At 44.5% G+C, this 15841-nt stretch overlaps 1 protein-coding gene across 1 annotated transcript in view; it reads right to left on the bottom strand.

Annotated features, from left to right (window-relative positions):
- Dok5 (docking protein 5) overlaps positions 1-15841 on the bottom strand; it is a 142331-nt gene that overhangs the window by 34728 nt on the left and 91762 nt on the right. The window contains exons 3-6 of the mRNA XM_050153088.1: positions 12085-12199; positions 11868-11987; positions 9010-9199; positions 891-1026 (exon numbers count right to left, since the gene is read on the bottom strand). Coding sequence (XP_050009045.1) covers positions 891-1026; positions 9010-9199; positions 11868-11987; positions 12085-12199 — 561 coding nt within the window. The remainder of the gene's footprint in view (positions 1-890; positions 1027-9009; positions 9200-11867; positions 11988-12084; positions 12200-15841) is intronic.

Below are 15841 nucleotides of genomic sequence, written 5' to 3'. Positions count from 1 at the left end.
CAGATACGCAGAGGCAGGCAGGCAAGCCGCATAGCCGAGTCTATTGATGTTGATACACTCTTGTGGTTTTAATGCTATAACATAAATGACATTGATGCGCTGTCCCCTGCTGCCTAAGCTCATGGAGAAAGTCCCGTCCTAGTCAGTCCCAGGCATGTTTATCTCAAAGTGTCCTCTAAAACACCCTGTCCGGTGACCGCCCCCCATTCTCTTATGGAGAGAGGGAAAGAACAAGCAGCTAAGAGCTCATTGTGTTCTTGAGGAACAGTTAAAAGACAAAAACCATACCCGACAGACATCGCGACTTGTTTATTAATCCCGTTTGTAAAAACGCCAGAGGTAGAAATCGGAACAGAACCTCATCCACGGAGAGAAAAGGCTCAGCTGGATGCCCCAAATGGGATTTCCCAAGTGATTTCTGCTGCATGCAGGATGCAGGATGCTCCAGTTTGATTTCCCTACCTTTGCTTGCTCTCAGGCAGGTTACCCCGGTCTTCTCTGTGGATGGTGTACGTACCTGACGTGATAGTTTGCACTTTTCTGCTGCTTCTCTCTACCTGCTTTTTTCTGTTTGCTCCTGACTTATGCTTACGACACACTCGATAAACTCACCCATTTGAAACCGGAAGGGCAGCTGTCAGTGAGCTTCCTCCAGACCGTACACCACAAATGCAAATACCCATGGGTGACGGCTAATGATAAAGCGGACGGTTTATCAGTTGGCCGCATTGAGCATTCTAGGGACAGCATTCAATCCGTGGCCTACGATGTTAAGTAAAGAAACAAACCGACTGCCTATGTAAAGTGGACCCTGTTGTTCGGCGTGTACATTCCCAGACTACACTCTGTAGTAGCATGTGCTAGGCAGCAAGAAAACATCCCAAACATACCATCGAGTTTTTCACGCTCTGTAGCAGGCGCTCATGCTGGTCAGCTATGGCCAAGGCAGCAGAATGGACCTTCTGGTAGATGGCCTCGCCGTCTCGTGTTTGAAAGATAAATAGCCCTTCGCCAGTCTCACACATCCTGTGAAGACAAAAACACAGAACTTCTGGAAACCCAGCTCTCAGAACGTTTGGCGTGCCAAGATTCCCTCATTTATTTTTGACAAGGGGTCTTGGCTATGCGGCCCTGGCTGGTCTAGAATCTAGGTAGCCCAAGTTGACCTCGAAGTTGCAACAGCCCCTCTGTGTTTGTCTCCTGAGTGCTGGGATTACAGGAATGCCACCACACCTGGCAATGTCCCAAGAGCTTGAGTCCATTTATTCTCAATGTCATTAGAGCTCCTGTTCACGTTGGCTACATAAAATTAACCTTACCAAAATGGGCAGTGTCCAGTGAATTGTTATAATAGCAGGGAGGGAAGCAACACTCCTGGCTGATAAGGACTGAAGGGTATCTTGTTTTGTTTTTTATTACAATTAACGTAGGCAATAAGGAATGTTTCTCCATCCTCAGTTTAATGCCACTCTCCAAAGGGGACCCTGTGGCACCGATCCCTCCTCCCACCCCATCTTCCAGCAGAAACTCACCACATGGGCTGTGAGTTCCAGGGTGAGAACGGGGTTCTGTCTTTCTTCAATGCTATTCTACCTTCCCCCCACAGGTGACAGCCCTAAGGATTCCTTCATTTCCCAAACCCCATCGCAAATGTTGATCCGGGTTCCTGCCAACCTGCTGGATGCAACCCATCACCTTCCTTAAGGAGCAGGACTCTGCTGAGTTAATGTATGGGGCATGTGGAAAATTCTTCAAGGAAAACAATGTTTACGGGTTTGGGAACCAAGGTCAAACAATGAAAAGAGGGATATATCCAGCCCAGACCATAAAAATCCAGAAAGTAACTGATAAAGGGAGCTGCCCGGCACCATTAGACAAGCACAAAACAAATTCTTTTTAATTGTATATATTTTATATGTGTGTATATACATATTTATTTAATTACTACAAGTAATTTTAATTTTAAAATATTTCTTATATGTATAAGTGCTTTGTTTACAAGTATATCTGTGCATCACATGCACGGCTAGTGCCCTTGGAGGTCAGAAGAGGACACCAAATCCCCGGGAACTGGAGTTAAGGGCTGTCAAGAGCCATCGTGTGCGTTCTCAGAATCAAACCTGAGTCCTCTATAAGAGCAGCCAGTACTCCTGACTACTGAGCCATCCCTCCAGCCACTGCTACCAGTATTTTAAAGAGTTTAAATAAGAGCATGCACAGCAACCCTGAAAAGCGTTCCAGTATGCATATACGAGAATAGTAAGAGCCGTGTGTGATTGCTTGTTCTAAAGGCACTAACTATCTAAAATCCTCTCTTTCTGCTTCAGAATTTCTTGCTTTTAGCATGAACACTGCTTTACTTAATGCCTGAGTTTTGCTCATGTCTGAAAAACTATATAACACAATAAAGAAGCTAAGGAAGTTTCCAGTCCAAGCTATTGTTGCTTTATACTCTTGTCCAGTAGGTACAATTAATGCCATAAAACAAGAAAGATGTACGTACCCCAGTTTAATTTTTCATAGTTGACCCAATACCAGAAATTTAAGCTAAGCCATGTCAGGCATTATTTTGGCCCATGTGGTGGGGCCAAAATAATGCCTAACACGGCCTAGCTTAAATTTCATCCAAAAAAGTACTAAAGCTAAGATTCAAAACATTCTTCAACTAAGTTTATTTCATGAAGACATCTTATGCCATTTGAAACCCGGATCTTTCCTCTTTTGAATGTAAGTTATCATATAATCTTGAAACCACCTTTTGCTACAAGGCTTTGTAATTTTTCCACATCCTTTCTCTAACAAATTACGTGAATTTATTAAGACGAAGAATGAACCTTAACTGATTCTTTAAGGGGAAAAAAAATCACCTGCTGTTTCTCTTAAGATAGAGGTCACTGCTCATCGACTTACCTAAATGACTGCCCTGTCCCTTGAGGCCAAGAAGTCCCCTGTTACTCAGAACTGTCTAGAGGGTGGCTGAGGAGCAGCCAAGTTTGAAGGCACACTTCTTAGTCCTGGTGCTCCAGGGGCCCTTAAAGCCTCGTTTTGTTTTGACAAAAACTCACAGTAAGAAGTATAGTTTAGATTCTGACCAAATACATTCATCTATTGCTACATGAGTCCATCACAAATCTATTAACATGGCAATGCTGTCCTCCCTCTCTCAGCATGTGATGCTTGCATGGCAGTGTTTCCTGTACATACGGACTCACTAACTAGCAAGAACAACTCCTAACACAATCACCCTTTGGACAATGCCTGGAGTTTTACTTGTTTGTTTTGAGATAGGATGTCTTCATCCTATTCAGTCCTCCAACCCAGTATGTACCTGAGGAAGGGCTTAAACTGCTGACCTACCTGCCTGCACCACCTGACCGCTGGCTCTACAGCTGTGCGTCACAATGAGCACTGGGTGTATGTGTGTGTGTCATGATGAGCACTAGGTCTATGTGTGTGTCAGGATGAGCACTGGGTCTATGTGTGTGTCATGTTGAGCACTGAGTCTATGTGTGTGTCATGTTGAGCACTGGGTCTATGTGTGTGTCATGTTGAGCACTAGGTCTATGTGTGTGTCATGATGAGCACTGGGTCTATGTGTGTGTGTCACGATGAATGCTGGGTCTACAGCTGGGTGTCACAATGAGTGTTTGGTCTAAAAGGCATAATGCAGATCCTTTCTTTAATGACATCATTTAGATCTCTCAAATACTATGACCAAAAACAAAGGAAAACAAAATGACTATAGCATCAAGCATTCTCTCCCAACACTCACCTGAAGCCAATGATTGCAGACACACACACACACACACACCACTGCCACAGACACCATCACAGTCACCACTTACCACCTATAGAAAGAAACAGGAGTCATATCCCCACCATCGTAGCTCAGGGAAAGAAACAGATTTTCTATTTGGACCCCCTAGGGCACACAGAGGGGCAAAACATGGCTAATAGGAAGCAAATTTCTTTTTTTTAAGATTTTTAGCCTGCAGTAGGCTAGTTAGGTATTTATATATACAGAGAAATCCAATAGCTTAGCTGCTTCTCATCATTTAAGACAAGTAAGAAATTTTGATTGCTATGTAAAGCTGATAGGAGATGTCAGCAACCTGTTCCATTATTTATAGCTTGTGCTGTAAGGGCCAAAACGGCTTGATCTACCAGAGATGGCCAAGAGGTTTCCCACTGTGCGATAAAGAGATAAGATCCATGTGAACTCTCAGAACAGACGTAAGGCCTCTGGTTTAAATGTTGGGATTGTCTTCTGGTTGCTTAAGAGTGTGTGCCCTTTATCTGTACCACATGGCCCACAGAGGGGAGGATGGACAAAAGCTGGCCTTCTCATGCAATTCCCTCCAGCCTCTCCTAAGCCTGGCACACAAGCCCTTCCTTCCCGCTCGCTTTGCCTGACTGATTGGCTTTGAGCTGTTTCACGAAGAGCGTCTCAACATTAAAATGTTACTCTAGGCCTTGACAAACAGTATAATGGTGAAAGGCCCGAGGCAATAAAAATAAAAACACATCAAACTGACTAATGGCTTTATATAAATCAGCAGGAAGTGCAGGCTGGTCAGCTCTTTAGAAAACATGAGAGAAAAACTTCCTCAGGGGTTCATGCATGGAAGAACAGGAAGGCATTTTGGTATCTTGTGACCCCCTTCCTCCTTTCTCTTTTCTTTACCCATGGTTTTACTTTGGATGCTCTTTGAAGGATGTCTCAGATTGCATCTTCATCTCAGAGGAAAGGTGGGGACCACATCCCAGAACAACATCAAGGATGCGAGTGTGACTGGAGACGGTGGGGACGGAACATGTCTGGGGGAGGACAAGACACCAGACCTTGGCCTGAACTCACACTTGGGATCCAAAGTAAGGGAAGTCTTGGGGACAACTTTTGGTCAGAGCATTTTACCATGACAGAAGGAAAATGAGGACACTTTCTTTTCCATTTTCTGGTGGAGTAAGAGGAATTCCAATCTCCTGAGTGTCTGTGTGAGACCCAGCATTCTGTGTGAATTTCTCTACTCAGTATAGTGAGAAAAGAGATGCTCTGCCTAAATTCTTTAAAGAAAAAAAAAACCTTTTTTAATGATTTGTTTTTATTTTATGTGCACTGGTGGTTTTGACTGCCTGTATGTCTGTGTGTGGGTACCAGATTCTCTGAAACTGGAGATACAAACCATTGTGAGCTGCCATGTGGATGCTGGAAATTGAACCCGGGTCCTCTGGATGAGCAACCAGTGCTCTTAACCACTGAGCCATCTCTCCAGCACTTTTTCTTTCTTGAGACTAAAGAAGGAACTATCCCTGAAACATTCCGATTTTAGAGACTGCGCAGTGGCTGGAAGCAAGAGCACAAGTGGAGTATCTGCAGGAGACGGCAGCTCGGCTTCCGCTTTACTCGTAGACCCCAGGTAGAAGAGAGTCCAGCTTCTCGGCCAGAAAACCTCCTCACTGGCCAGGCTGCATTTAGTGTGAACTATGTTAAAAGCTACTGTTTCTTCTCCAAGTCTGTTTAGATGGCCTTAAAAGCCAAGTGAAAACTCTTCGCATAAATTTACGGGAAGCATTTGTGTGTGGAAGTCAAACGTTCACCTTTCTTGGCATCCCCAAGATTTCTTTGTAAATGATGCCAAAGGCACGAGAGTGGCTCTCCCTCTCTGGTCAGTAAAGAAAGGCATTCATGTGTGGAAATAATTTAGCAGGTTCTGCCAAAGGTCTCCTGAGCCTCTCTCACTCCTGCAGAGGCAAAGCCCAGGGTATTAATTTAAATCAGTCGGAGGTGAGGCAGAGCTCAACACTGAGGTATGTGAACCCAGCAGCCAGCCTGAAACATGAAAGCGAAGCTCACTGGACACCTGCCACCCTTCTCCAAACAATAACCCTTCTGGAAAGGCTCCATGGGAACCAAGCTGCCTGGAGAACGTCCTGCCTGTTGGGTCTTCCCATGGAAAACTCTCTGACAGGTTGGTTTGCACGAGTGAGATGTCAGGGCTCTGAAGGGGAAGCAGACAGCAGGCTGAAGACAAACACCTTAAACAAAAGAAACATGCATCCCCAGGTCTCCAGTAAGTCAATTATTACTTTTCATCGCCAGGGACGAGTCTTTGTACAGTTGCAGTTTATTACAAGTTTTATGTTTCAGCTCTGAATCTCTTCAAGAAAGAGACACAAAAAAAAAAAAAAAAAAAAAAAAAAAACCATGGCCGTAGAGTTAGACCTACTTATCCCAGGAGATGAAAGCCAGAAATACACATAGAAGGTCCTACCAGGCTAATCCCCACCCCCACAGCTGCCTGAGAAAAGGTAGAAGGCTCTGGTTCCATGTGCCCAGACTACAAAAGAGCACAAAGGGGGGGTTCTCAAAACTGAATTCAAGCTAATAAGTTTATACATGAGCACATAGCTTAGGAAGAATACCAAATTAACGGTATCTTCATAAATCCGTGACTTCTGATGGAAGCTGTCCTTGAACATGACCCCGAGGTAGCCTCATAAGCAAGAATTGGCATGCTAGCAAGAGTGCGTGCTACAGGAGCTGCGGAGATGGCACAAAGGTTAAGAATGCTTGCTGCTCTTTAAGAAGACGGGAGTTTGGTTCTTTGTGCCCACGTCAGGTTGCTCACAACCACCTGTTACTCTAATTACAGAGGATCCGATGCCCTCTTCTGGCTTCCAAATGCATCTCTTAACACAATGCCCTCTTCTGGCTTCCAAATGCATCTCTTAACACACACACACACACACACACACACTAACCCCTCTTGGCCTTTTTTACTTGGAGTAAGTATATGCTATGACGGACACACTTTGTTGTTTTGAAACCTCACATGTTTCCCCCTTTCAAAGGCAACAAGTCCCACTCGGTGCTTTGGGGGACTTTTCCCATTCCTTTCCCATCCTGTGAGCTTTGTATGACGTGCTCAGGAGAGAGCCAGGGTCTCACATTGCTAACACAGTCAACATACTGCCTGTCATCCATCTGTCTTCCACTGACTGATGTATGGGAAGGCTTTAAAAATCCCAGAAGTCACCAAAGCATCCAGAGAGTAGACAAGCTAGAAGAAGCAAGACTCTCTGAGTTTTGTCAGCTGAGCCCTGAACCAAGCCATGCATGAAGCCATCGCTACTTCCAGTCTAAGTCATGACAGACAGTGAATGTCTTTGCCTTGCCATTTTGGGCTACTTCAACTGCCTACTGTTTTCCAGGCTCTGCCCCAGGTTTCTCCCATGTGTCTTTATTTACTCTTAATAACACTCCAATAGATGAGATTTATGTAATCCAATGAGCAGGCAAGCCATAGAAGCTTAGGTCCCATTGTTCTCAGATCCAGTATGAAGAAGAAATGAAATTTTATTTCATAACCTCCAATTTGTAGTGTGAAAACAGTGTGCCTGGTGGGAGCCTCACTCCTGCTTGCTTCTGCAAGGGACTGAGCACGGTATACTATTGGTTATTATGAAACTGCCTTGTTTTGAAGACATCCAAAAATAACTGTGGAGGAAATTATCTTTACTAATAAAATAAGGCAGATATGAAAGCGTCACACTTGGGGGAACACAAATGATCTTATTATCCAGCATCCTGACGGTAATGATAAAAATCCATCTTTATTTGCCTTTCGGAGAAAACATGTAGTATGGCATTACCTTGTGTCTCACTTTCTGTGTTCTGCAGGCCCTCACCCTGCTCCACACATCCTAACAGAAGCTCAGAAGTCTCAAAGGAGGAAGCACATTTATCCAACCAAGCAACTCTGAGTTTTCCATAAGGATTTTCCTTTAAACATCATAGACTGGCCACTGAGATAAAGGAGCACACATCTAGATGTGAAGGTTTTATCTATTAATGCTATGACCTTTGCTGTCCAGGAGAGTAGCCAACTCCCTGCTCTATCTTTGAAAGTAAAAAAGCCTAGGTCTGTGGTACACATCTCTCTGCCTATTACTTGGGAGTTGGAGGCAGGAGGATCAAGAGTTCAAGTGTGAGGGTAGCTTGGGTTACATGACACACCATTTCAAAAACAAGAAAACTAACCACAAAACAAAAACCAAAAGAAAGAAATCAAGAAAGGAAGGCAGGGAAGGAAAGATGGAGGGAGGGCAGCAGGGAGGGAGAGAGGGAGAGAGGAGATAATAAACGAAAAGACTGTATGTGGAAGCAAAACACTTTTCAATCTTTTTAGAATGTTGTGAAAACACCAAATTGATCATTTTCCCAAAAAGTACCTGGGAAATACTCGGGCTCTGATTAAAATGAGGTAAACTGACCGGGAGGGATCATTATTCTCCACCTATTCACTTGAGTTAGAGGCTTGGGCAGTGTTCAGAACTTCTGTTTCCCCCTTTAAATCAATATCACTCCCTGTAAAAGAGCTATCAGATTTAACCCACGACCTTCAATACTCTAACCTGGCTGTTACAACTGCACTGTAATGTTAAGGCACACATAGACGGCCTTACACTCCTGTATCCCCTCCACTCCCACATTTGCCTCTAACAGGAGCAAGGGGAACCCTGAAAGGGCTCAGTGGAAGAGCAACTAGCAAGCTTTAAAATCGAGCACTTCCAGCATGTCTGCCATTTGTTAAATAGTAAGCAGACTGCAACCTGTAAAGTGTAGGGGATCCGTCTTTGCATGTACGATCTACCCTGCCAGTTCACATACAGTAGTGAACCTTGAATTACAGCAAGGAAGCTGCTCACACAACAGGGAGCAGGCCTCTACTCAGCTTAACCCAGTCCATGGTATGGTTTATCAGCTCAGTTTCAGTTTGGGGCATGCCATCAAATCAAGGAATGAAAGTTCATGTCATATCTGTGAAGTGTTAGAATCCTGCCTAGGAGTGAGGGGATTTGGCTGTCCGAACACCGTGCTATATCATCTTTCCATTAGACCAGAGTTTATGAATTTTCTGAAGCAAACTTCTGGTCCAGTTCCATGTCCTGAACCTGGAGAAGGGAAGCAGAAGCCGGACAAAGATGTATAAAAAGCCACACACTTACCTCCCTGCCTCAAAAGTGAACCACGTGGTGTCACGTCCATACCGCCGCAGGGCACTTAGCGGCCAAGAGATGAGTTTGACTCTGGGATTCTGGATGTCCCAAAGACAGATGTACTCATATGTTATCTGCAAGGCACATTCGCCATGTACATCTAAGTTAGGAGATGGCATCAAATACACATTGAATCTCTCTGGGAGAAAAACAAAAGGTTAGTCTAAAATCCCCAGGAATAAAACAGCAAAGACATCATAGGAATACAGAAGCATTTTAAAAAATAGGTACATGCTACGGTTTGGTGGAACATTCAGGAAGATAAAGGTTATAAATGAGATTTTAAATGCAGATCCTATTATGGCATAATGATACACTCTGCGTGTCGACACACACTAAACACTACTGACGTGAGCAAAGATCAGTTTTAGACATTTTCAATTTTCATCATTATAAAAAAGTATGCCGATAAAAGACCAGAGCAATGTAAGCACTCAGATCAGAGTTTCCCTGCTGAGTACACGTTAATTGCACCTACACCTCTGTATGCACAAAAGGTACAGGAGCGCAAGAATGGGCTTCTGATCTGTGATCCTAAAGTAGCATTAACCAGTTTGCAGTTTCTATAATCAACCGAATAAAGCTGTACCCCAAATTATTGAATCCACACTTCACAGAAACAGCGTGCAATTAGCTGACCAACAGCTGTGAAGATGCCAAGGGAGATCCTTAAAAAGAGTTTTAGCAAAGAACTTTGTATAGACAACTCTGGGAAGAGATAGCCATGTGTTTCCTGGAGTGACTGTTGACAACGTCACCAAGATTATGGAAACTATGGAAGCTAATTGTAGCTGGTAACTATAGAGAAGATCTCCCCTGAAGAGTTACACTGTTTTTATTATTACAACTTAGAAACTTCATTAACAAAAAAAGTTAACAGAGTCAAACATCTCTAAGTGAAATATGATCAAAAATATTATGACATTTGCTAGACAATTCTATCTATCCATCCTAGAGTAGATTCCAAACATCTAACAGGACAGTGTGATGCTAACAATTTTCTATTAGGAATGGTCTAGGTTAGTTATCTTATAAGAAAATCATCAAAACTTCCATATTTTATTTGAACTTAGCAAATAATAATATTAAGATTGTCTACATGAGCGGGCTTAGGCCCCTGCGATTTAAGTCTTTTGAATTTATTCTGAACTGTCTGTCAATAGTCAAATGATGCTTGCTTTCTAGAAACTATTGTGAAACAGCTGTGCCCCTTGAGAGTTCTGGACCATGGATCAAACTGTTTTCAGTAAGTAAGAGGTAAAAGAGACCATGGTTAATGGATTCTGTTAGAGGCAAATTGATTCGCTATAAAAATAAATTAGTGGGGCGGGAGAGAGGTCGGTGGTAGAGTGCTCGCCTCTCATGCATTCGGTGAGAAACCATTGTAAGTGCACGGATTTGAACTCCTCCAAAATCAGATTATAAAGTGCTTCCACAGAACAGTGGAGGTTTTTAAGAGCATGTAACAGGAGAAAACCCGAGCACACAAAGCTGGCAGGCAAAAAGGAAACCTTAGGCACCGTTCTCAGTTTGACTCACAACTCTGTGCGTTTCTACTGTGCCACAAACACAGACGTGTGAAGGCTAAGGGCTGAGCCAGCCATTCTAAAGGATTGCAGCCATCAATCCCTGCCATGCTTTCCGTGCGCTGGCCTGTACCCTCAAGGCCCTGGCTTCCTCTTCTCTGCCTGAGTGAACCACAGAAGGAAGGTCCAGGCTGGGGTGGATGGCCTTGGTAAATGGCTTCAACCCTGTGTAGCTCCAGTTCTCAGCCTCACTAGAGGCTGCTCTGCCCTAGCCAGCGCCTCCAGGTCCTGATCAACAGCTGGTATGGTGACATATCATGGTTGGTACCATCCATTTAACATGGGCAAGACCATAAAGGTGTCATGAAGACACAGCTCCACTGGGAGGGAGAAGAGTCTTAACTAGCAGCTAGATGGCTTGCAGAGTGCAATTCCACCTCTGTCCTGTCTGCCATCAATCTTGCCAACCCAGAGCCGCTTCCACTCGGACAAGTGTCCATAGGTCAAGTCGGGCTTTGAAGCCGAACCCTGGGATCCAATCAACCCAGTCGTTAGGTTCAGCTATTTGAAGATGGAGCAATTCTTCCAGGCTTACACTATGAATCAACATTGATTTTTGTTAAAATGTTCATGAATATTTTGGTCATTATTATTTTAAAGGATTTATTCCTAGATGGTGTGTTGTGCTGAGTTGGCTCAAGGGTTGAATTTTTCTCATCACAGATTTTTAAGTGGGTTTAAACTTGATGAAATATTCAGGGGGATTAAATTCTATTAAAAAACACTGGAAAGTGTTCAAACATATTTTAAGTGAGAAGGCAATGAGGAAGTCATCCCACTTTAAGACTCGTGCATTGTAAATGGAGACCCGTGATCATAGTCTGGATTCAGACACTAACTACTACATTTGGAACAAGAAGTTTAGCTCTCTGAGGTTCCGGCTTTCCCCATCTATAAAATGAGGGAGGTCCTAATACTCATGGGGTGGGGCTCCTCTGGAAATGTCACAGTTGGGTGTTCACAAATCACCTTCCATCCAGCGGATGCACAGCGTGGGCCTTAAAATCGCTGACTGAAACCATTAGTGTGGGTTCTTTTCTACATCCCAGAACTCTGGAGGATGCCATTCACTCCAATATTAACATTGAGGGCTATTAGAAATCACTTCTCCATCCATTTTCCTAACTCACAACTATATAGAATGAAGATGCCTTGTGCTTTATCACAAGGGAGCGAGACAGGTTATGAGAGAGACAGAAGGTGAGGGCTTCACACACGTACCACTCTGCTCTCGTTCCACCCCCGTAGCCAGTAAGTCAGGCTCTCCGAGGCTGATGTCATTGATTCTGGTCCCCACACACTCCATCTGGAGAACTTTACACCACTCATCGGCCTCAAGATCTGCGGAAATGGCAGCGACCACAAAAAAGATATATATACACACACATACATAGGTATCAAAGGCCAAAGCCCCCTACCCCACTTGCCGCAAACAAACCTGATTCACAAGCAAAGGTCTTGGAGGTGTCATCATTGAAGTAGATCCCTATAGCGTGTTTCTTGGTGCCCTTTGGCAATCGGGCTACATTTTTCACATTGTTGAGTTCTGTAACCTGAAAAAAAAAATCAAGATTTAGAAGTCTGGTCACATGCTCTGCATGAACACTTCCTACCTACATCCCCAGAGGTGAGACCCAGAGGGCAGTGAGCCCATCGCCTGCGAGCCTCGCTTCATAGAACAGATCTGCAGAAATGAAGGCTCAGCATGAATCAGAAGGATGGGAGGTAAGGAAAGGTGGTCCAATCCATCACTAAATTATCACATCTGAGGGGAAGGGTCTGGAATCTCAAAAATCATGCCCGTCTTCAAGAGTCAAGCCATATATCACAACTCAGAGAGACCCCATCACAAACTTGGTTTCAACCTCTCGGACTCACCTTGAGCTCCTCGGAGATCATGGGTCTTGGTCTTAGAGTATGAGAAGACCACACAGTACCACCCTGCTCACATCAGTAGCAAAGTTGTCCTCTTATACATTGTGGCCCTCCCTTTCTCACAATCTTAGCTATTGGCACTTACAGAACTCCCTCCCTGCCATAGAGGATGCTAATTCATGGTGCTTCTACAAGGGAAGTCCTGCCAGGATGAGGTCCTGTCATCCTGGAGGGGCCTGCAGAGAGGAAGGCTTACATGGCTTTTTGGTGAGTATTTATTTACAAGATAAATAAGCCTTTCACAGTGGCAAGCTTAAACTCCCCTTAACACCCCCTTAAATGTTATACAAAAGAATAAGCCTCCCATCAATCTTAGCCTGCAGTGATGCTGGACCACCTCTCCCATCCATTACCCTAGATTCAATAAATGCCTGACTTAAGAAATACCCAGGAAGAAAAATAAACACCCTCCACGGGCACATTAATCTGATCATTTCATTTCCCGGCTTCTTAACCTCCAGTGGCCCTTCTTATAGTATAAATGCAAATTTATCAGCATGAAATGCCACACAGAGATCCTAAGAGGCTTGCCATACCAGTATCTCCAGAGACTCCGCAGGATATGGCTTATCCTCCACCAGCAGCAACCCCTTGGCACTCACTACACACAACTGCTGATTTGGTGTGTGTGTTTATTTTTGTGCCAGAACCCAACCTAAGCCACTGACATCTTTCTATAATTATTTATTTGTCTCCCTACTTCCCTTTAAACCCCAGGAATTCACTGTGTAAACAGTGCATGGTCTCTGCAACCTCGAGGTTTCATTCTGGCATTTTTAAGCAGGAAAGTCAAGGCCTCCAAGATTTCCAGTTACACTTGGCATGAACACACAAATCCTGGTGTGCAAATGACCATGACAGCCCTCTGTGTCTCCTCCACACTTAACTCTCCAATACACTTCCATCATGTCTCCAAGCTTTCTATGGCCTAACCAAGCTGGACCCCACTCTGTTCAAGAACAAATTGTGTGGCTTCCAAGGCCCAGAGCCTTGCCTCCTCTCCAGCTACTGCCCTCCAATCATCCCCAAATCTTAATTTAGATCTCAGTTACTCACTGGTTCCCTCCTGGAAACACCACCCCAATATTCAAACTCCCAAGGCTACCCAATACGTATCTTCCATGGCTTCCCTCTTGACCCTCCACCAGCTACATGACTGACTGGTTTAGTTCTTCTCTTGCCTAAGGAGAGTCAGCTCCATATGGCAGGCACTGTACTTAAGTTCATCATTGTTTCCCAGGTCTAACACAGAGCTCATCTTTAGGGAGCTGAGCAAGACCTAAGTGAGCTAAGATCCCAGTGAACATATACCATTGACATGAGCAAAACCTTGCTCAGAACTCCAAGGCTTCCAACTCATGGGACATTTGCAAAGTCAGTTCCCCATATGGGCCAGGCTCAAGGGGGTTGCCACAGTTCTCAGGGGTCCCATTATGAGTGTTTATAAAGGAGTGACCATGGTACACAAAGACTAGCAACTGCAGCTAGTTCCTCCTCCCAGAGGTTTATAGCCTGAGACTGCTCCCCTAAAGAGACCTTCAGACCAACTTGTCCCCTTCCCTAATGATGTGGTTACTAGACACAATGAGGCTGTAGGTGCTGAGGTAGCCAAAACCCCTACCTGATCCCACACAGCCTGTGCATCTGTGTGCAATTTCTTCACTCCCTCACTGCCCCTATTGAGGGTTTTATGACACAGATCTTGTCCTCTGGTGGGTAGTCACTCAATATATAGGTTCATGAGCAAAAGACTAAACTTGCCCACAGATTTACCTTAGAAGTCTACTTTTCCTGGGAAGACTGCCCTGACCCCCATGTGAGTTTGTCATTTTCTTCCCTAAGCTGCCATACATGGGACTTGAAGCTCTACCTGATTTTCCGCTGTCATAATGTGTCATAATACCTATCTCTCCAACTCCCAGAGAGACCTGACTCACTTGACAATGACTTCCCAACGGATGGCATCAAAGAAAAAGGACCAGACCACGGGGCAGCACATACCGAACCTCCCCATAAGTCAAATTCTGGCTTGAGCATTTCCGGAGAGCATGCCTGTTGGAATCATCATCAAAGTCTCAGAGCTAGGTGCCAGTATTATCAGCAATATTTATAGGTGGAAACTGAGGCTGAAAAAGATTAAAATCATACAACCAAGTTTGTTGAAAAACTGGCAGAAATAAGACAAGGAGCAGGCAGATGAGGACTCTCGTCTCACCTCGAACATGGGCCACCACTTGAAAGCCTTCAGCCTCCAGAAGTCACCCCCAGCCTGCAAGTATTTGTCTTTTTAACATGGCTTCTTGCCTTGGGGAAGCAGGTAGGGCATGCATGTGCCAGCCTTTAGACTGGCCCTCCACTGAGACATTACTTAAGGGAAGTCTGAAACACAGCCATGACTTTGAGATATGTTGCTTCATTACATATCCATTAAGGAGCCAAGAGGAAGACATAAGTCACCGGAAGCAGCCAGGAAATGCAGGGGAACTGCATGAGTCAGAACACAATTACCCATTCTGGAAATTGGTTTTGGTAATAAGGAAAATGACACCGCCCCCGCTCACGGCTCCAGGGAGGAGAGTGAGTGTTCACAGGGCAGGCAGGGTCAGGACTGCGCGTGACAAAGGACAACTGGCTTCCAAGGCAGTCACATATGCCAAGCTCAGAGCCACACTTCACTGAGCATGCGCACCCCCCACACCCCCACTCACATACATAGATGCCTTACTCCCAGAAGAGCTGCAGTCTAGACAAATTCATGACTGACCCTTGCTCAACATACATGCTAAAGACTATGGTATCTCCCATCCACAGACACCTTTCTGTCACATGAGACCTTCAGAAATGCATTTATTTTTTTTTTCATCTTCTACAAATGACAACACTGAGGCAGAATGGGCGAACGCTGTCCCTTTTACAAACTTCGCACTGGATGAATCGTTTTTTTGCCGCAAAGATGGGTTTTGATAAGGTCGCAGGGTCTTCTTGGATATAACTGCTTTTTAACAATAGAGCTCCGGACCTGTTCCTAAACAGCCAAGGCTACTGCCACAGAGTCCTTAAGTCACCTCAGAGAAGACTGGCCACAGAGCCTCGACCAGTGGTGTGACTCATTCCATTAGCCTTCAGTGTGACTTTCTTCACTGTCTGTATTAGCTTCCTTTCTGTTGCTATGACAATTGCCATGACAGGAGCAACTAAAGTGAGAAAGGCTTATTTTGGTTCCTGGTTGCAGAAAGGTTACTGTCTATCATGGTAGGGAA

The sequence above is a fragment of the Alexandromys fortis genome, unplaced genomic scaffold (genome assembly GCF_014885135.2).
Source record: "Alexandromys fortis isolate MF-2015 unplaced genomic scaffold, M_Fortis_MF-2015_v1.1 scaffold_81, whole genome shotgun sequence".
NCBI lineage: Eukaryota > Metazoa > Chordata > Mammalia > Rodentia > Cricetidae > Alexandromys > Alexandromys fortis.
This window is presented reverse-complemented; position numbering and strand designations above follow the sequence as displayed.